This window comes from Camelus bactrianus, chromosome 17 (genome assembly GCF_048773025.1).
Source record: "Camelus bactrianus isolate YW-2024 breed Bactrian camel chromosome 17, ASM4877302v1, whole genome shotgun sequence".
NCBI classification, from domain to species: Eukaryota; Metazoa; Chordata; class Mammalia; order Artiodactyla; family Camelidae; genus Camelus; species Camelus bactrianus.
Window position 1 is genome coordinate 46,377,947 of NC_133555.1, and position 22,205 is coordinate 46,400,151.

The 22,205-nt window shown below is 44.1% G+C and overlaps 1 protein-coding gene across 2 annotated transcripts in view; it reads left to right on the forward strand.

Moving 5' to 3' along the window:
* Nucleotides 1-22,205, forward strand: part of GADL1 (glutamate decarboxylase like 1) — a 134,119-nt gene that overhangs the window by 8,274 nt on the left and 103,640 nt on the right. For both annotated transcript variants that reach the window (XM_074345359.1, XM_074345358.1), the window contains exon 2: nucleotides 17,926-18,098. In XM_074345359.1, the coding sequence (XP_074201460.1) occupies nucleotides 17,926-18,098 (173 nt within the window). The remainder of the gene's footprint in view (nucleotides 1-17,925; nucleotides 18,099-22,205) is intronic.

Consider the following 22,205-nt stretch of genomic DNA (forward strand, 5'->3'; position numbering starts at 1 on the left):
TTCTTGTCTTTACTGTTAGTATTAGTAAAATGTAGGAGTGCATTAAATGTTTAGAAATTGTATAGTTTGAAAAATATAAATGCTAAGTTACTTAAATTATAGTTTACAGAATAGGTAAGAGTCCTTTTTGTTAAAAATAAGAATTCATTTATACATATGGAACTGGAAGAATATCTACATGGGGATTAAAAGTAGTTAGTGGTGTATGATTGGCTGGATAATGGATTTTTTTCCTTAAGTTCTTTGGCTTATCTGTATTTTCTACGGTGAGTCTGCATTGCTTCTGACAGAAAATGGTTTTAATTTTTTTTTTCATTTAATCTTAAACGTTTTTGTCATTCATTCTAGGCCAGGCTTTCCAGCTATATTCTTATGGTTTTGCTTTTATATGGTTACACAGGCATGAATGTCAGTTCTATTGTTCAAATGAATCCTTACATTGGAATCTAAATGTGTTCTTGTTAATCCTCTGTTGCTAAATACTCAGGTTGTTTGAACATTTTTTTTTTTTATCACAAATAAGATACAGGAAAAAAAAATAACTGGCTGAAAATTTAAAATATAGAAGCAAAAAAAAAAAAAAAAAAGGGAGAACTCTACTAGTCTGCAAAAGGATTAACAATGTTTTAAGTTTTATTTAATAGAGAGTTGAAAATTTACCGAGGAGTGCATGAGGATTACCCATCCCTAGAAATCCAGTGACTGGAAATATTTATTTATTTTTTGATAAATCATTGTATTGACCAATTTGCATTTTTGTTTTACTTTTATATACATTTTTATTGACGTACAGTCAGTTTACAATGTTGTGTCAGTTTCTGGTGTGCAGCACAGTGCTTCAGCCATACATGAACATACATATGCTTGTTTTCATATTCTTTTTCTTGACCAATTTTGCATTTGGTAAAGCTGCTGTTGGCAAAACAGTAGGCTGCTGTCTGGGTTGTGAGAGGGAAGGACAGGGTTTGAGCTTTGATCTTGAACTAGACCAAGGCTAGTTTCTGGCTCACAGAGCAGCAAGGCCCCTTTCTGAACATCGGTTCACTTCCCAGTATGGTGGAGGTAAGAAATAACACTGCTTACCTCAGGGGGTTTGGTGAGAACAATGGGAAGTACCTAGCACATTGAAAATACGTATTTCCTACCTTCCTCCCTCAATAAATATTTATCACATTGAATTATAGGGATAAATATGGATGGAATTCTATGGGGAGTATGTTTTAAAATAAGACTTGGTTTAAATACATTTTCCAAACCATATAGCAAATGCACTCTAATGTGAGAAAAGTAGACCTTTGGCTTTTATCCCCCCTAATAGGGTAATTGGGAAAGGACAGTGATGTTCAAGGTTCTTGCTGCTCAGAACTGAAACAGCACAGGCAGAGACTGTAATGGAGAAATATAGCATAGGAGAGAGAGAGAGGGATTTTTACCTTTTTTTTTTTTTTTTAGTTGGATTGTAAAATGGTGTAACTGCTATGAAAAACAGTACAGAGGTTCCTCAGAAAATGGAAAATGAAACTACCATATAGCTACCAGTTACTCCACTTCTGGATAAATATGCCAAATAATTTGAAACAGGGTCTTAAAGAGAAGAGTGCTGGCTTATAGCAGCTCTGTTCATAATAGCCAAGAAGTGGAAGCAACCCACATGCCCATCAGTGGATGAATATATGTACTAAATATGGTACATACATAGAATGGAATGTTATTTAGCCTTAAAAATGATAGAAATCTGTCACATGCTGCAAGATATATATGAATCTTAAGGACATTATGCTAAGTGAAAGAAACCAGTCATAAAAAGACAAATACTGTATAATTCCACTCATATGAAGTAGAAAGTAGAATGGTGGTTATCAGGGACAGAGGGTTAGAGGAGTGAGAAGTATTTAACGGGTACAGAGTTTCAGTGTTTCAGTTCTGCAAGATCAAAAAGTCCTGGAGATCTGTATCACATCAGTGTGAATACACTTAACACAGTGAACTCTATACTTAAAAATGGTTATGATGGTAAATTTTATGTTGTGTGTGTTTTTTTTTTTACCACAATAAAGAAGAATTCCCAATTTAAAAATAAATAAACACGCAAACAAAAATACTTTCAAGGATAGAAAAATGTGTAAGATAATTTAAAAATTTACTTGCCTGCCTGAGAAAGTTTGACCTTCTGTGTGTATCTTGACATTGCCACGGTGAGCACTGAATACTATTGTAACACTTCTCAGAAGTCGAGATGCGTCCATCTGTCTCTTGGTCCCTTCACTGAATGATGTCAGATTGCTGTTCTTGAATTCTTGTATCTTCTTCTGTCCTGACTGTCCCCTTCATCATGATTTCCCATGAGTGTCAGCTGTATTTTCTTTCTCCTAATAAATCCTAGTAGCATTTTAAGTCACTATTTGCCACACTTACTCCAGTTGCTTGGTTATCACCTCATCTTGGTTTTTTGGCTCACAGAAGTTTGGAATTGTCCATGATCCAAGGTAGATTGCCCCTGAATGAGGTCGGAAGAGGTCTACAAGCAGAGGTGATCAGTATCTGCTCCCTTGCCATTGTTCTATTTATTTTGCATTCCTCTCTATTCTTGTGTACATTCTGGATGGTGGACCTTGCCAGATAAGGAGCTTCCATACAGAGTGTGTGTAAATGCAAACATATTTCTATGTACACATATGCATGAATAATTACAGCTCATGTTTACAATTGGAAGAAACCAATAACATTTTATTGCTCAAGAGATACACATGTAAACGGAGGTGGCAGGTAAGTCCCAGTTTAAGGGAGAGTTACAGCTTTCTACTCACCAAACTGCACTGGGAGTATGATTCATCCCTGACCCTCATGGAAAGGACGGTTCCAGCATGTTCTCTCCCTCCTTGCTCTGTTTTCCATTACTCCCATCAGCTGCACCACTAAGAGGTCCACAGTACAGCTGACAGGAGGCCGAGCAACTGTGCTTCCCTCTTTTTTACATTGTGCATGATTCTTTTAAGAGCTTTATTGAGGTACGATTTCCACATCATAAAACTCACCTGTTTGTGCAGTTCAGTTTTTAGTAAATTTTACGAGTTGTGCAACCGTCACCACAATCCAACTTTAGATCATTTCTGTGGATGTGATATTTCAAAAAACCATTACTGTGCTTTTCTTCTGCTACTTCTGAGTACCTGCTCTTCTCTGCAAGTAGATGTCTGCCTGAGACAGAGTATGATCTTTACAGGTAGAATGCAAAGGGCAAGACAGTTGCTGATTGGATTACTATGGTCAAAATGAGGGTCTCAGAGCAAAACAATAGTTTTGCAAAACAGGCTATTGCCCGGAGACAGGACTTTCTAAATTCTTTTAATTCCCCTTGAACTAGACCTCAAAGACAAAATCATGGAGTTTTGTCCATAGTACAGAGAAGAGTCCCTTTTGCACCTTTAAAGGGTATCCATCAAGCTAGGGTCAAAAAAGAGAATATTTAATTTAAAAAAAAGTCACTGAAAAATCTCCACTCAAGACATGAAGGGATAAGGGGGCCAGAAAAAGAGACTGAAGCAAGATAGGCCAGTACTGACAGACTTATTACTTGAGATCGAAGCCAAGGACCCTGGAGGGGCAGTAAATCATTTATGTATATGGTAATTTAATGGGAACACTGAAGGTAAAAACAGAGATCTTTACCATCTTCTCTCAGAGGAGGCCACCTGGCAGCCTCTTCAAAGTAAAAGAGTGATGGCTCCCTGAAGATGATGGATGAAGGGATGGAGGCTGGATTTAGCTCTCCAGGAGGTGGAGGTGACTCAGAGAGACCCTCTTGTCCTCAGAGGAAGGTAGTTGGATGGAGTACCCTTGGTCCTCCCAAGGGTCTGTCTCTTATGAGAACAAAGCAGAAACAGTGGGATAGACCTGCTCTGTTAAGGAGCTGGTGAAGGACAGGGTATAATCCCAGAGGGGTCTGCATTATTACCAACAGCCAAGGTGAGGCCAATTCAGGAAAAACGGATGTGGGGCTTGAGGAGGGCTGTGTCCCAGGTCTCGGCTGAGTCCCTGGGACACCCCGCCAAGTGTGGGTCCTTGGCTTTACGCAGGAAAGAATTTAAGAGCGAGCCACAGTTGAGTAAAGGTAGATTTATTTAGAGAGATACATACTGCACAGAGTGTAGGCTATTTCAGAAAGCTAGAGAAAGGCCATGAAATGTCAGGGTTGGGTGCTCAGGTTAAAGCAAAAGTAGATGCACACCCCATAGACAGAGTGTGGGCCGCCTCACCCAGAAGGGAGAGCGGCCCTGAGGTGTGGGGTTGTTAGTTTTTATGGGCGGTAGCTTCAGATGCTAACAAGTGGGAGGATTATTCCAGCTACTTTGGGAAGGGGGCTGGGGTTCCCAGGAATTGGGCCACCACCCACTTTTTGACCTTTTATGGTCAGCCTGGGAACTGCCGTGGCACATCAGGATGCCATTTACCACGGTAATATAGTGCAATGAGCATATAATGACGCTCCAGGTCTACTAGAAGTCAAATCTCCCACCGTCCTGAGCCTCAAGGTCTACTGGGAGTTGACTCTTCCACCATCCTGGTGTTAACTGCTGGGTCATTCCTTGAATGACTGTGCCCTGCCCGCTTCCCTCCTGTCTCAGGGCCGCCTTGGGCAGGGAGCATCCGCAGTATCTGACCAAGATGAGAGAGAGGAGCCCACGATTATGCCTCAGCCATGACTGCCAGAGGGGAAGGGAGTGAAGCTGTAGGCCAGTGAGATTACCCAGAGACAAGGGTGCCAGGGTCCCTGCCCCTCCTCCGTCCTGAAGTGGAGTATCACCTGCTTTCCTCCCTGTGCAGCCAGAAGCCATCAGGAGGACGATTAGGAGAGAGGGCAGTGAAGATCTGAGAGACCAAGCATTTTTCCTGAGCATTGTAAACCTGAGCGCTGCCTCACGGGGCTGTTTAATTTACTGCATCTGACCAAATTTTAACCAGATTGGACTAAATAGATTGTGTTACCTCCTTCCATCAGTGGAGACTCCTGGGGAGCATAAGATTGATTAGAGACCCTGAATAAAGACACAAGCAGACCTTTTTTATTTACTTTGCTTTACTGCGCTTCCCTGATACTGTGCTTTTTACAAATAGGTTTGTGGCAACCCTGTGTTGAGCAAGTCTATTGGTGCCACTTTTCCAAAAGCGTTTGCTCACGTTGTGACTCTGTGTCACATTTTGGTAACTGTCACAGTATTTCAGACTTTCCCATGATGATTCTCATATTTCTATGGTGATCTGTGCTCTTGGACGTTACTGTTGTCATTGTCTTGGGGCACCATGAACCATGCCCATACAAGACGGCAGCCTGAATCTATGAGTGTGTGTGTGTGCTGACTGCTCCCTGGACCAGCCGTTCCCCCATTTTCCTCCCTCTCCTTGGGCTTCCCTATTCCCTGAGACACAGCAACACTGAAATTAGGCCAATTCATAACCCTTCAAAGGCCACCATGCATTCAAGGGAAAGGAGGAGTCTCATGTCTCTCACTTTAAATCAAAAGCTAAGAAAGAGTGAGCTTAGTGAGGAAGTCGTGCCGAAAGCCGAGATAAGTTGAAATCTGGGTCTCTTGCACCCAACAGTTAGCCAAGTTGTGAATGTAAAGGAAAAGTTCTTGAGGGACATTAAAAGTGCTACTCAGTGAACACGTGAATGACAAGAAAGAGACGCAGTCTTTTTGCTGATAGTTGGAGTGGTCTGGATAGAAGATCAAGTCAGACACAACATTCCCTGAAGCCCACGCCTAATCCAGAGCCGGGTCCTAACTCTCTGCAATTCTGGGAAGGTTGAGAGAGGTGAGGAGGCTGCAGAAGAAAGTCTGAAGCCAGCAGAAGTTGGTTCACGAGGTTTAAGGAAAGAAGCCGTCCCCATAGCATCCAGGTTCAAGGAGAAGCAGCAAGTGCTGATGTAGGAGCTGCGGCTAGTTTTGCAGAAGATCTGGCTCAGGTCATTCATGAAGGCGGCTCCACTGAACAACACAGCGTCATTTAACCAGAGAGGTTAAACCACTATTTGGCAGCCACAGAACCATGTAGGGTTAGAATGGGTGCTAGGAGCCCCTTGTTCCAAATTCCACAGTGTTCTTTCTGCGCACATTGTCAGAGCAGATAATTAAATGCAAGAAATCAACCCTGCAAAATACTGATTAAGTCAGAGCTGGATTTATATTTGTTTCCACCAGCATCTGTGGTCTCTTGGTGCAGGGCTAGTGATTTCAGCGTCCAAGAGCTTCCTAGTGGGAAATACTGCAGAGCAACTATCTAAATCACTTGATGTCAGCAAGCTGTTATTAAATATTAAAATCTGTTTTGGTGATTTAGCTGCAGCATTGACGAATCTCACACTTCCACACTCCCTTTTCTGTCTCTTAAATATATTACTAAATCCTCCCTTTGTTTAAGTTTCCTAGCTGATAAGACTGTTCCCAGTTCAGCACTCTGGATGCTGTGCTGTTTGATCTCCTAATACTTTGCATCGACTTACAAAATCAATACAGACTTAGTTGGTATTTTATGACCTATCTTATCTGTTCTTTCAGATGCTATGTGGGGAAAAAAAATACATCCAGGGAACATATTTTCTGCATACGCGTTTTCCTCATGGTATATTCTGCTGTGCCATCGGCTCAGCTTTATTTCAGGACCTAATTTGTATGAAGCAGTGATAGAGGAGAAAGGAAATCTATGAAAAATTGAATTTCCTAGTATTTGTCAGTAGTCTTATTTTTCAAGTTGATGGCACAACAAAAGAGAATTTTCGAAAGTAATTGTGGAACACACATATGATGACAGTTTTGCCCGAAAGTGTTCAATACAGTATGTCAGCGTAGCAGTTAATTGTTCTTTTATTGTTTCACCTGTGTTAGTCCAGTCTCCCTGGCGAGAGGGGCTGCCTGGTTTAGCGGAGAGAGAAGAGATGTTGCAATCGATCACCGTTTAAATATCAGCTCTGCTGTTTGCTAGACCAGCTGTGTGACCTCCATTAAGTTAATTAACCTCTTTGATCCTCATTTCCATATCTGTAGAATTGGGCATGCTACTTGCCTCATAACGTGTTATGAAGATTTGCACAAAGACATGTAAGTACCTAGCCCAGTGTTTGTCTGGGCCACAGGCACTTAAAAAAATGGCAGCCACTCGTTTTGATTTGTTTTTTCCAGAAACAGATCGCGAGTCAAGGATAGGTGGTACCTTTGGAAGGTGGTCCCAGGGAGGCAGAGAATAGTTTACAAAGCAAGGTCGCACGGTGGGTGGCTACAGCTTACTTCCGCTGGGTGGGTAGGGTGTTGATGAAGAACACACAGCTCGGAGTTACCGTATGAAGGACAAGAGGGCTGGAGGTGTACACACCGATTTCTGTCAGTTGTTGGCTAAGTGATGCTGACACGGGTATTCACTTTTCAGAGCATCAGGTCTGCCATGCAAGTGGGCAGAATAGAAAGGCCGCAGGCAAAGAGGTGAAGGTGCTAGCACTTGGAAATCAGAGAGCTTGCGCATGGACAAGACCCCGGAAGGACCCCCCACCCTACTTTTGTTAACTAAGATTACATTTCCTTACTGGAGAACTTTTGTTTTCCTAGGTCTCCATCGCGTGGTGGGCTGAAGCCGCCTTGTATCAGCTCATGGAAGAGTGTCAAATATTCAGAAATCTTGTAAACCAATCTGTAAACTATTGATACCTTGAAATTAGCTTGATGGGATTCTGCATACCATAGAAGTAGGCGAATGCTATCAGTCGGGGTCTTTTTCTCTTCAGAAACAATTTCAGCAGCACACCACTGTCCCCATCCCTTGTCTCCCAGTAGATGGAACATAGGAATCACATGCACAGGCTCGGGAATCAGATAGATCTGAGGTCAAATCTGAGCTCTGACATCTTTTAGCTGTGAAGCCCTGGGAAAGTGACCTAACTTCTCTGAGCCTCAGCGTCCTTGTCTGTGAAATGAGGATGTCTATAACCTGAACAGCTGTGATGAAGATTAAATGTAAAGACATGTTGTGAGTAAGGAGCACTGTGGAATAAGGACTTCATTATTGGAATGAACCCTTACACGATTGTGGGAGGAGCTGTGAAAGCAAAATTCCACAAGGGGAAGTTAGAAGTCAGAGAAAAGTCACTCACCAGCCCTGCTGAAGCTCTGCCGAGAGTGGATATGAGAGAGCTTGTCTGGAAATCCGTGAGTGCAGGCATACACAGCTGCCAGTGTGACTGTGAAAGGACCTGGCGGAAGAACGCTGCTTCTCTATGCAGCTGCCCTCTCTGGGGATCAAGAACCACGTGTACAGATGAGAGAAGAGACTGAGGCCAAGCTGCAAAGTACTAGCATGTACCCATCACTGTGTCCTACCTCCAAGACTGTCAGCAAGGGTGCTTCTTCACTTCTGCCAGAGAGCAGAGCCAAGAGCCACAGAGAATACTGGGCTAGGGAGCCACCCCAGAGGGCAGAATCAGACCCCCTTCAATACATGCAGCGTGCGCCTTGTTAGATTTCAGAACTGCTCCGGGTCAGTGCCTGGCCCTGTGCCCTCAGTCTTTCCGGGGCAAGTTGGTGGCAGTTATCCCGACCTTCACACTATTGTGTGTTGTGTGTGGTGTCGGATAACTTGTGTTTTAGTTTATGGGTTCCCTGGACCAAGAACAGCTGCAACTGAGCAGCCCTGTCTGCCTGTGGGCCTGAAACAAATAATGAGATCCCAGAATCCAAGTCTGTTCTATAATGGGATAAGATTTGGGAGGTCCTGGGAAAGGAATGAGCATATTTTGTGGACGGGAGGAATGAGAGTAATTTGTGGTCAGAGGGTAGACTCTGATGGGTTGCAAAGATGGCTGCAAATCCCTTCCTTCCTAGGATGCGTACCACTTTGCAACGTGACGTTGCCTTCTGCCCGCAAGAGGTGAGCTTTGTTCCTAGATCAGTAAGTACAATTTTCCTTGTGCCTTGTTTTGACCAACAGAGCAAAAGTTGAAAAAAAAAAAAAAAAAAGAAAAAAAAGATGTGACATCCAGTCCAAGATCTTTCAAGAAGCTTTGTGGCTTTTGCCTTCACTGTCTTTGAACCTGCTGTCACCTGCTAAAGAAGGCCAGTCTAATCTCTTGGATAATGAAAGCTTGCAAGGAGAGTGCAGACCAGCTATCTCATCTTCCCACTCTGAGCTCAGCTCCAAGCCGACACACAAGTCGTACTACGTTTTGGGGTCATTTGTTGCACAACTATAGATAATTTATACACCCTCCCAATAAATTATTTTTCTGCTTAACTTCACCAGAGAGGGTCTTAGTCTTTTGTATCTTCACAGGGTTGTTGTGTGGGTTAAATGTACTACTGTTGGTAAAGGACTTATCAAAACCTGGCACGTAGCAAGTGCTAAATAAATGGTGGTTGTTATTATGTGAAATTGGTTCTCAATGCTTATGAGAGTATCATGTGGACAGCCCTTAGAGGACCTGATAGACCTACGAAAGGGGGTACACAAGCATCAAACAGTCTGTGTGCCACTAAATCACAGTTCCCTCAAATTCAAAATGAGGACATTTCCTAAACTATCTGTATGTGCCTGTCAGGCTCAAAGATCCCTTGATCCTACACAAAATTGGCCAAAAACCAACCTTGGCACATCTTATAGATGGAGCCAAACTCATGCTTCGTTGGGTCTCAGCTGTGGAATAGCCCCTGCCAATGCCTTTACAGTTGATTTTGCAGCGTTCTGTGAGCGCCTCATTTATCAGCAGAAGAGTAGCAATGAGATGTGTGGGTGTCCCCGGAGCTCCTGCATCTGCCACACCAGGGGCACTATCTATAATGTAGTTTATGTGACTGTGTTGGCTTCCAGGTAGGTTAGCATTTTTGGAATATTTGCTTTGATTGTATACGGAGGGGAGGCTGTTTCTGTGCGACATAACGGATGAGGAGGAAGATGCTGGTGGTGGCCTCACCTTCTTCTCAGCATTACTGAGCAATTCATCCCTGAATCCAGATTTGCATTCCCTACTTAGCAATGGGTATGCCCTGCAAGGAAGAGTCCTCCCTCCTTAGAAGGTGGTGTAGACCCTCTGTTTCCACTTAAAGATGCTCCTTAGAGAAGTCTTCTTGCCATTCTAAGCAGCTTCTCAGTACAGTCTTTCCAGTCTCATGTGATAAACTCCACAAAGGGGTTTTGGGAAGCGTAGTCCTCTGCACTAGAGGGTGGCCACGTGCGAATGTCACAGCACGAGTGTTGAACCACTAAGGAGCCGAGAGTCATTGCCCTCTACTGACCTAGAGACCTAGAGGGTGAGCCCAGGCCAGGAGGCAGAACCCTGGGCACAGATGAGCATCCCATCAGAGTTAATCAACAGATCATGCAAACGAGGCACCCATTTATAGCATTTATTTAAATCCTCATTTAAATTGCTGGTTAAATGGAATCATTTAAAATCCCAAAGTCAACACTTGGCAAATTGGTTTTAAAACTTTATGCTAAATTGTAGCACATTGCAATTTAATACATCATTCCAAGATAATTGCTTATTGCTTTAGGAGTACAAAATATGCGTCCGAATAGTTCGGAGCGGTTGTTAAGACACAAGAAGCAAATATGTTCTTATTTGCCTTCTTTGGGAAAAAGGTAGAATGTGGTCATGATGAACATGATGTCTGAGTGCAGGCTGTCCGGCTTTGAATTCTAGCTCTGCCATCTCTCTAGCCTCAGTCTTCCTATCTGTAAAATGGAGTTAATAAAGATGATTTCTGAGAATTAAATGAAGGAATCCTTATAAGTTACCTAGCTCAGTACCTGCAAATTTCCAACAGTTGTTAACAATTATTATTTTCTAAGTACAATTATATTTTTGTTCCCTTTCTGCCATACTATTATTAGAAAAGACAAAATTGCACAAGCAGCTGGCATTATATATATACATATATTTTATATATATATATTTATTTTATATATATGTATATTTTTTTGGCAATGCTATTCTAGATTCTTTGTTAAGACAGTACTCTACCCATTGGTAACAAATATCCTGACTTGGACTTAAGCAGCATATTTTTAAAAAGAGAAAAAAATAACAGTATTCTCTGAGAGTAACTTGGATGACCTCCAAGTTTTGGAGAATAATAAAAATAGATGCGAAACTCTTAAGGTCCAGAGAATATACTTACTAAGCTGTGTCTAATTGGTTTTAACTTTCCTTAGTTGGAAATGTCTACAGAAACCGTATTCGGAATATTAGTTATGGTTCTTTGGTTTCACAGAACACGGAATGACTTGTGCTCCTTACTGGGGGAGTTTATTGGAAGGATTTTAGAGAACTCACAGAACTGGAGTTGGATAAGACAGGAGCCAAGGCAACTGGAGATCTGGAAGATTCAGGACTTGGAGATACCTTAACTGACAGTACTGCCAAGACTGCATCCTGAGTGGGGAGAATGGTTCCAGCTGGAATGCTGGTTAGACCGAAAAGTCCCCAAGCAAACAAGCAGACTCAAAGTGGGCACTCTCCCTACTCAGGCTTAAATCTCAGAAAACACAGGCGTCACTGATAAAGCAACAAGTCTCATCTAATGTTTCATAAGTATATGTAGTGGGAAGCGAGATGAAGCGTCAGGGAGGGTACAGGGTCAAGATGGCAGAGGGGGAAATGCCAATAGGAACTGTGACTACTGGGTGGTGAGGGGCGGCGGGCAGTTGCTGATGAAGAGGGCAAGACTCAGGGAGTGCAGCTCCTGGGAACACGTGGCACCCTGTGCAGTGGCTCCTGCTGAGCCCAGTGAAAGCACATGGTCCACAGCCATGTTCCCCAGCCTGGGGGTGAAATTTACTACCTGGCTATGCCAATCACGTTTTCTCAGGGAGCCTGGCTGCATGCAAGTCCTTGTAAGCTGAAGCTGTACCCATCAAAGTTCATAAAGTGTAGAGAGGAGATGGTGGGTGGGGGTGCTTTTGAGACCTGCCCATCAGCTTGACAAGCTAAGACATACAGTATCGGCCTATAGAGCTTGTCAAGTAATGTTTTCTCAAGCAACAGGAGTAGATGTCTTGGGAAATCTTACTCTTCTGAAAATATCAGAAGGTTACCCAATTTCTGGCCTGGTGCCCGGTGAAAGGAAAACATTTTTGTTTTTTTTTAATTAAATTAAAAATTAAAATAAAATTAAAATTAATTAAAATTAAAAATAAATACATTAAAAATTAAATTTAAAGAAGTAAATAGGATTTACAGTGCACCATACACTTATTAGCCATTGGCAGGGCACTGACAGCTATTTTTTGAGCTTAGAAGAGATACCTGACTTAGAAAACTCCAGAACAGACAGATGTCTTAGCAAACTTTTTTTTTCCCAGCTCTATTTTTCTGCCCCTCCCCCTCGGCTCCCTAGAGATTCTCTTTCAAGACTTTTAGCAACTTGAGAACAGAGACTCTGTGTTGTTTATTTCTATATCCCCAGGCATCAGGCTGGGTGCTTGGCACACAGTAGGCTCTTACTAATTTATTAATACATACCATCATCTTTCCCCATGTTTTGTTTCTCATCCCCATCTTGGACTGGCCTGCTGGGCTCTCCAGGTCCTGACCTTCAGATGTCCCTGGATCCCCAGGGTCTTTGGCACATGTTTTCCGATGAGTTCCTTGGCCTCCCAGCCGGATGCCTGGATCCACTCCTGATCCCTGTTCCTCTTTCTGTCCTCTGGAAGCAAGCACTGTTTCCCTAGTGCTGGTTTGCTCTTAACAAGGAAAGACTCTCGTGTGGGAAGCTTGGCTCATACTGGCAGACTTCCTGACCAAGACCTAAGGCTATTCATTCTCACTTCTACCTGAGCCAACACTGTAACATGGGCGCTGGAAGAGGTTCACATTGATGCAGCCACAGTCGTCCCCACTTCCTGCGTTCTTTGCTCTGCTCTGGCACTGGGCTCTGGAGCTCCAGGCACTGCCACATTCAACCCTTCCAGTGGCTCAATGCGCAGTAGGCAAGGCTGTTCTCTCCACTTGCCGGATAAGAAATCTGGACCACATGGAGGTTCAGTAACATGGGTAAGATCACAGCTGCACAGTTAGAACTGGGGCCAGAATCCGCCTGGTTTCCAAGCTTAAGCTTTGAAATCAACCGCGGTGCTAATGGAAGCCTTATTAATGGCATCATGGTGACCAGAGAACGGGAAATACAAAGTCATTATATTTAGACCTGGTGAGACCACACCTGTGCTATGCCTCATTTATCAGATGGAAATAAACTGACCAGGACTACCTACCAGGGGCCATCAGATCCATGAACGACATGGAAGCAGTTTTAACTGGCAAAATAAGAGATTTACGTGAGAACTGATAAAGTTGTCTTCACATGTTTGGTCCGATATACCTGTCTACTGTAAAAGCCTGAGAAATGACACAAATGCACATTTGGAGTCACTGGAATGTGCATTCCAGCTGTCTGTCAGCGGAGTTGCCACCTAAAGAAGTGATGAGGTTTCATACAATTATTTTTATCATTTATTACTGCAGATATTTAAAGAGAATGCAAGTCTTCTAATTCAGAAGTCTTCTCTGATACCTCAACTTTTTCTTTAACCCTACACCTTAACCCTGAATGTCTACATTGTTCACATTCAAAACATTTTGGTGGTGTCCTGATCACAAGTCTCGACACCCACTATCTTCTATTGAGGCTCCCAGTTACCCAAGTCTATTCATCTTGCTGTCACTATTAACTCCCTAATGCTGCTTTGAATAACAAAGCTGCCCATCAAGCAGAGTCTTGTTGCTGCTTAATAGAACTTCAATGTATTATTTACCCCCGTTTCACTACTTACCAGCTCTGTGACCTTGGCCAAACTAATTAAATCCTCTGTGTCTCAGCTTTTTCAACTATAAAACTGAGTAACTAACTGGAAATTTTTGTAACAATTAAATTTGTCAAGTCTGTAAAGTTTGTAGAGCAGAGCCTGGCCCCCAGTAAGCACTCTGTACGTGTCTTGTACTCTTGTAAATTTTCAGCACTTAACTCCCCAAAGAGACTTTGAGGACCTCTAGGAGATGATTCAGTTTCTGTCTTTAGCCCCCAGCCTGGTGTGTGGCACATGGAAGGTGACTAATACATGTTTGTTGAAATGAATGCGTAATTATTCAGGGATGAGAGAGAAGCCAGACAATGGAAGATGTTAGATTTTGGAAGGATCTTAGAGGTCAACCAGAGCAGTGGTTCCCACACCCACCTGCATGTTAGTAAACTTCAGTACTAGTATATTTATATCTAGCAAGTGGTAAATAGATATAGTTAGATATAGAAACAGTAAACCTAGTAAATGATAGATATTAGATACAGCTGTCAGTCCTGAAATATATCATATCTATCAGTACTGAAACAGACTAATTAGGGTGCAGCCAACCCAGCACTTTCCTGAGATCATCTCCTACTTTATAATCAGGAAACTGAGGCACAGAGATGATGGGTTATTCCAGGATCAGAGACCCTGAGAGTGACCAACTGAGATGAGAACTCAGCTCTCCTGATGTCTGGGCCGCTGGGTTGTAGAGAGAATTTTTGGATTGTATGAAAGGGTGGGATAAGATGACTCTCCAAGATAACTACACAGTCAGCCAGTCCATCTTCAAAGAGTTGTTGGGTGCAACAGTGGAAATGTTCTCTGGGATGTCCAGAACATTGAGACATGGATCCTTTCTGTGGGCATTTATAATCTGTTGCAAGCAATAAAACCTCGACACAACCACAGAGCAAGGTGGAAAGGGACAAGTCGGGAGGTCTGTGAACGGCTGCCCATCCAGTGTGGGTGGAACCGCATGACCACCGTCTTGTGTCCTGAACCTTCGCCGGGGCCACCCCTTACACTGTGGCCCCCTCTTCCCACTCTTCCACAGGGGATAACTCGCCAGCCACTTTAGAGTTCATTAATTCATTTAATCCTATGTCAGTGAAAAAGGCCATTGCTCAGCGTCTGAAAGGGCATTTGAAGCTGGATTTGTTTGTAAGCAAGGCAGAGCTATGCCTCTCTTTGAACAAAACAGAAGTTGAGTTTATATCTGGGTTTGGAAAGTACGGGGTTGAGGAATTGGTGGAAATTCAGAAGTCAGAGTGTTTATGGACCAACTAACTGGCTTCCACATTTGGAAGTGTGGTTCCTGCAGTGAGACTTGTGGATGGACTGACTTTCAGAAGTCACATGACTATGGAAAAGGACAGGAGGGGATGGAGAGAGTGGCCACCATGAGAAGAATGGTGTGGGGAGGAGAGTGTAGCCCCTCATCCATGGTGTCCTTTGATAATCCATGCCTCAAAGTCAGTTTTCCCAGTTGGCCCTGTTCCCCAGGTTCTTGGAGCTCCTACTGTCCCTTCTCTAGCCCATGAACTGTGTCCCAGGCCCATCCTTTCCCTCCCAAACTTGTCTCCTGCGCGGTCAGGTCTGGTGACCTGCGATGACATCTCAGAGACTGGAACAGCATCACTGAGTGGCTGAGGGAATCAGGAAGGACTTCTTTTATTTAAAAGCCAACAAATGTTTATCAAACGCCTACAAACTTCCAGGCAGTTCTTGGGTGTCGTGGAGCAGACACAAGCTCACGTCTCCGTAGAGCTGAGCCTCTATCGGAGAGACCTGTTTCAATAAGTGAATCAGTAAGTCTGTGCTGTATGTCGCATGGTGGTCACTGCCCTTGAGTCTAATTAAGCAGAGACAGAAGGTGGGGGAGAGAAGTGGGTGCAGGGCTTAACAGGGTCATTAGGGACCCCTCGCTGAGAAGCCGGTGTTTAAGGAAAGAGCCGCAGGATAGTGTGGAGGCCAAAGTGGGTGGCCCTTGCTGAGCTAGGAGGACACTAACAAGAGATGAGGTTTGAGATCCAAGAGGTAATGGGGAAAGGGGCTCCTTTAAAGCCTTAACGGTCATTATTAGGGCTTTGACTTTCAGTTTGTTGTGATAAGGAAGGGGTCATTGCATGGTTTTATTAACCGCCGTCAACTCTAGCAGTTAGCGTAGAAGTCCTGGGCGTGCATCCCCCGAGGATCACAGCTTGCCCTACTGTGCAGTCTCCAGACGGTCTTTTCCAAGCTGGGCAAATGTCAGGGAGGAAGAGACACATGATCACATCTGGTAATAGAAATAAAACCTCTCTTTTAAGGAAAGAGGCATATGCTATATTCAATGCTTTATAGTTTTTTAAAATAGTATTTTTTCCTGTATAATTGTTTGAATTATAGGGATTTCCATAATTGATGGCTGTGGAGAAAGAGATGATTTAAATTTCAATTTCACTCCTATTCTTGTTGCAAGTGGGTGTCTGACGTGTGTGCGCGCGCGTGTGTGTGTGTGCTTGTGCGTGTGTGTGTGTGAAAGAGAAAGAGAGAGAGACTCTAAGAAGGCTGTGAAGGGGCTGCTATTCCCCGGGCAATAAAAACCTGAAATCCTACTAATGAGATTTAAAAAAAAATCGAACTCTTTTTCTGCGTATTTAATAATAAGCCCTGTCTACTGACATAATAACCAGGGTTCGCTGAGAAATTGCCCTCTATTCCAGTTTATTTTTAGGACCTAAAATTTGGGGGGAGGAAAGTGCCTTCAGGTGTGGAGCTTCTCCATCTAAAAGCTCCAGTCTGGGGCTTCGACACTTGGCCCAAAACCGTGTTAAATACGCCTTTCAAGTGAAAGATAAGTGCAAGCAAAGGATGAAGCTAGAATTCACCCGAGCAGCTCTAGGTGGTTCACCCTCCAGGGTGAGGATAAAGGATGGGTCCTTTGCTACAGATTCCATCTTTCTCAAATTGAGGAACCTCTGTGACCTTTTCATCTGCCTTCATGGACACCATTTGAGTTTGCCAGGGTTTATAAAACCACAGAATTTTACCGAAACATTTAACTTTGCAGAGAAGACCGATGCTAAGGCATGATAAATGTTTACTGTTAGAACCCTCAGTAAGTATAAAGGAATATGCGCAAGACATACAGACTGTTGGTATATTTAAGGTAGAACGGTGAAGTATGAGTGAGACAGTGTCCTAGCTGCCGTGCTGGAAAATACTTCTAAAAGTTGTTTCTGTAAATTTCCACACTCGCCAAACACGTACCTTCTAAGGAGGGGAGAGAAGATGATTAGAAAAAGAGAATGCAATTGAATCAGAGCTGGTGGCAGATATCGGTTGAATATGTGGATTGAGTTGCCAGAATTATTTTTGTGGGGGGATATTTTGAGTTGGCAGTAACCTTTGTTCTCTGATACAGAGTTCCTCGCTGACTTTTGACCTTTAGTCGCTGACCGGGAGTACAGTCCTGAAAATGTCATGGGCCTTCCTTCTGCCCCAGCCGAAATTGCAAGTTTTAAATGTCTAAAGGCGTTCAGTACAGGTTTCCACCAACCGCCAGGCTGCTTCTGATCTCATTATATATCCGCCTTCCAGTAGAACACGGCTTAGTGGATTTACAGAGGGGCTTTCAGAGACAAGGGAGAGGGTCATTTAATCACAAGTTCACGAGGTAAAACCGAGAGAAGTGGCATGTTGCTGTCGCTGCTTCTTCCACAGGGATGACTTATTAAAAGGGAACGTATGGTGACCCTTGAGTCACAGGAGAGTGTGCGTGCATGAGAGAGACCTGGGCTTGTGAGTACAAAGATCTTTCTGTACCTGTGTCTGAAAGATGGTTGCGTGAGTGAGTCAAATGGGTTGAATTTACATTTCTTGAGCTCCTCCACCCATGCTCCCTGATGCCAAATAAGATCCTGCAGGAATGGGAAGCGGAGCACTCTTTCTTCAACCCCGTCAGGTCCTGGGACCCCATGAGAAACTGTCAGCTTCAAGGCCTCCAATATATTACAAGAAGGCGACCCTTTGGAAGCTGGGATGCCGTGCCATCTCCCGCTGGGGTTTTGCTGTGTGCTCTGCTGAGATTCTCTCACTTTGTCTTTTGTGTGCTTCCAGGAGATGCGGCTCAACAGGAGACGGGTCCAAGTAGGAAGGGTGCTGTTCTCGTGGATGGGGTCATACTGAACGGCCCCACGACAGATGTGAAAGCAGGAGAGAAATTTGTTGAAGAGGCCTGGAGGCTAATAATGGAAGAGGTGGTTTTGAAGGCTACAGACGTCAGTGAGAAGGTAAAGCTAAAAGACGATGAGAAACCCCAAGAAAGGGAAGGATGGGGTTGGTCTGTTTATCTGTATGGACAGATGTCAGGAAAATGGGAGCCGTGGTTTTGTTTCCTCTAGACCTTTGTTTCAAGGGGTCGCGCCGATACCAAAGTTTGTACTCACTCCCCTACCCCACCTCCACCTCCAGACGGCAACCAGCTTTCCTGGGAGGCTTGGCGTCCACTTTGCCAGCCCAGCATCTGTTGGGAGATTGGCTGAGATGCCAGAGTTTACCCAGATAAGGCTGTGGAGTACCAGATGAGGCTAAATGCCCTAGGTAACAGTACAGGTTTGGGGACAGAAACAGCTCAGTGGTAGAGCGCAGGCTTAGCATGCACGAGGTCTGGGTTCGATTCCCAGTCCCTCCATTAAGAAAAGCAATACTCTTAAAGATTGAAAATCACCTCATGATTTGATCTCAGTGCTTTCTAAAACACACGCTGCTTTCCATTTTCATGTGTATATTTTTTATGTTACCAGCGAAAACCAAGCAGAAGGAAGAAAAGTTTGTGAAAAGTTTAAAAATTTAAGAGAATCTTAACAAGGAACTTGTCAGGAACTTGTTTGAGCTCAGACTGGAAATCTTGGGTTGTTGAGTCTGACTTCTGACTGGTACCAATCACTGGTTCTCAGTTTCAGATCAGACTCAAATTCAGATGCAAATTGATATTGGAATGACTACGAATAAAATCTATTCTTAAGAGTACTTACCACGGGCCAGGTGGTGTTCTAAGAGCTACTCCATATGTATCTGTGTATTTAATCCATACGGACCCCTAAGATGAAGGAACTGTTTACTGTCTCCTTTTTAGAGATGAGGAAAGCCGTGTGGCACAAGAGGTCAAGTGCCTTGCCCGAGAGCACATGCTCGCAAGTGTCCGAGCTGGTGCCAGATCCGGGCAGCCTGGTTTCAGAGTCTGTGCACTTAGTTATTCCTCCGTATGTCTCTTAAAATCTCAGAATTACTCTCTATCGCAATGATCACCCTTCATATTGGAAAAGGATTCTCAGAAAATGGGTGTATAAGAGAGTTTTTTTTAATTCCTATTTTACTAGTCAGAAAAAATGTCATTTCAAAAAACAGATTTTGAATGTGAAGTGGTATTTATTCTGAAATTTTGGTACTGTGCATTTAGGAAAATTAATAGGAAAATAGATTGAAATGACCTATGGTCTTGGAATAGTTATGGTCAAGGCAAAATCACTGAAGGTATTTCCTGATTATTGTATTTACAATAGCATATTTTTGGAAGTAATTAGGTTTATTTGTTTGTTTGTTTATTTATTTAAGGTACTAGGGATTGAACCCAGGACCTCTTGCATGGTAGACAGGCACTCTACCACTGAGCTACACCCTCCCCTCAACAAAAGCATATTTTCTTGTGTTATCTGTAGTTGAGAAATATTTTGGACCTGCTTTACTTTGGAGTACACTGCTCCCCTGGAATTTTTTTTTAATTGGCCTTTATTCAGTCATTAAGTATTAACTGAGTGTTAGTCAAGAGTAAGACATTATATTCACCCCTGGGGGATATAAAGAAAAGTAAGATAAAGGCTCAGCTTTGAACAGAATTTATAATCTGATTGGAAGAACAAGTTTTTGTTGGAAATGAGAACAGGGGTTCCCAATAAGAATGTGAAAAATGCTGTGTGATTTGAGCAGACTTGGGGGATTTCATGGAGGAGTAGACCCCTTGAACTTGGATGCAGAGTATGAGGATGAAGTCAGGCTTCGATGGGCAGAGAGAAGTCAGCGCAGGCGTGGTGAAGGGAGTGGAAGGTAAATGATGGAGAGAGAGTTGGGAGAGGACAAGCTATCCGATGTAGTAAGGTACCCTTTGCCCAGAAAGAAGGGCTCACAGAGGGAGCAAATGGGAGGTAGGATAAGAAGTTAAGCTTAAGATCCTAAGTTGTCAGTGAAGCAACCCCAAGTCAGTTGCAGTATAGTAGATGAGGGGGCTCTGCGTGTGAAGTCGGGTTGAACGTCATGTTAGGACTGGGAGAGGATGGTAAGGTTGTTCCGCCCCTGACTCAGCCTACTTCCTCAGAGACCAGGATAGGTCCCCACACTTAGTGAGATGATTGCTTCCAGTGCCCTCTCTGGTAGACGCTCTTTCTCAGCCAACTTTCTTTATTTTAGTTGAATTGTAATTTACACTTAGTAAAATACACTCCTTTCAGTGTGCAGTTCTGTCAGTTTTGACAAGCCAGGTAACCATCAACACAATTAGGATCTAGAACCGTCCCATTCCACCCCCCACAAATTTCCCTGCCCCTCCCTAGTCCACCTCTCCCCTCACCTCTAGCCCCCGGCCACCACCGATCTGTTTTTTTCACCCCTGCGATTTCTGACTTTTCCAGAATGTAAGGCAGATGGGATCCCGTCACAGGTAGCCTCTGGAGTCTTGAGTCTTGCTGCTTTCTCTCAGCAAAACGCACTGGACATGCGTCCGCGCTGGGTGGCTCCCTACTCATTCCTTTTGATTGTCTCAGCCAATTCAATTTGCTTCTGCCTGCAATGGCTCTAACCTCCGAGTCTGACTTGCACAACTTGATATTTCCTCCTGATTTCCCCAACCTCCCCCTTCCTGGGCTTCTCCCCCTGGTGACTCCCCGTCTCTCTCCTCCCCTCCACAGCTAAACTTTTTAAAGATCAGCAACACTGCCCCGCTCCCTCGATTTCCTCACCTCCCACATCCTCACGTCACACAATCTGGCCTCCCCTCCCACCTCTCCAAGTCAAACCACTCTTGCCAAGAACAACACCTCCTTGGTGATAAATGCCAGGAGCCCTTCTCAGTCTTTGTCTAATTTGGCTTCTCAGCAGGACAGACAGTGATGACCATCTTCTGCTTAAGGCACTCTTCTTCCTTGGTCTTAGTAGCACTAGACTCTTCGGGGAGGCTCCCTGCCTCTCTGGCTTGTCCTCCACCTCCAGGTGAGCACCACCCATCCCTCTGAGCTGTGCCAGCTCTGTCATGTGACAGTGGACGCCTGAAACTCTGCTCTGATCTTTCAAAAGAGCTTCAGACCAACTGCTACATCCCGTTTGGATGTCCTGAAGGTGCCCTAGAGCAAATATGCTCGACACCCATCATCCCTACCTGACCCCAACCACCCTCGCCCCGTGTGCAAGCTAGAAACCTTTGGATCACCTTTGGCTTGTTCTTCCCCGCTCCTCAGTGTGCTGCTGCCTTCCAAGTCCTCGCGACTGTGCGTTTTCACCTCTCCAATTGGGCTTCGTTCCTAGAGCAGCTCCCCTCATCCAGACTACGACCTTCTCTTGCCTGCTTTATTACAGTAACCTCTTATTTCCAGTTTTACTTGGAGTCTTCATATAGCAACCAAAGCTATTGTCTAAAACCCAAATATGATCACATCATTGCTCCTGTCAGGAACAGGTCAGTGGTTTTTTTAAGAGCCGTGTTCAAACTGTACAACACGCCATGTGAAGCCTGTCCTGATCTGAGCCTTGTTGATCTCTTCATTTGTTCATTCATCCATTCACTCCCCACATCTTTGCTGAGACCCTCTTATGCAGCAGGCTCTGTGTTACTTCCTTGGGAGCAGGGAGGAAGCTGACCGACGTCTCTGCTCTCCTGGGGGGCACGTCGGACACAGCAAGTGAGTGACACAGCGTGCTGGGAGGCGACAGGTGCTATGGAAAAAAGGAGGAGGAGGAAAACCTAGGGGGCATTCCTAGAGCTGGGGAAATGCCCAGCTGGTGGTTTTGAATAAGGAGTCAGGGTCGCTGTCATGGAGAAAGGGACATTTGAGAAGAGTTTTGAATGAAGTCAGGAAGTTAGCTACGAGGGTATTTGGCAGTGAGTTGGGGGTATTCCAGGCAGAGGGCAAGGACCCCAAGGTGGGAGTGAGCCTGGTACATCTAAGGAACAGAAGGGAGGCTGAATGGTCGGGCAGAGTCAGCCAGGAGGAAGGCGGTGCCGGGGAGACGAGAGAGGAGACACCACTGGGGAAGCTGGTTGTACGGGACCATTTTAGGTCATTGGAAGGACTTGGGCCTTTTGCTTTGAAGGAAGCGAGGAGCCCCTGGAGGTGTTTGGGCGGAGAAAT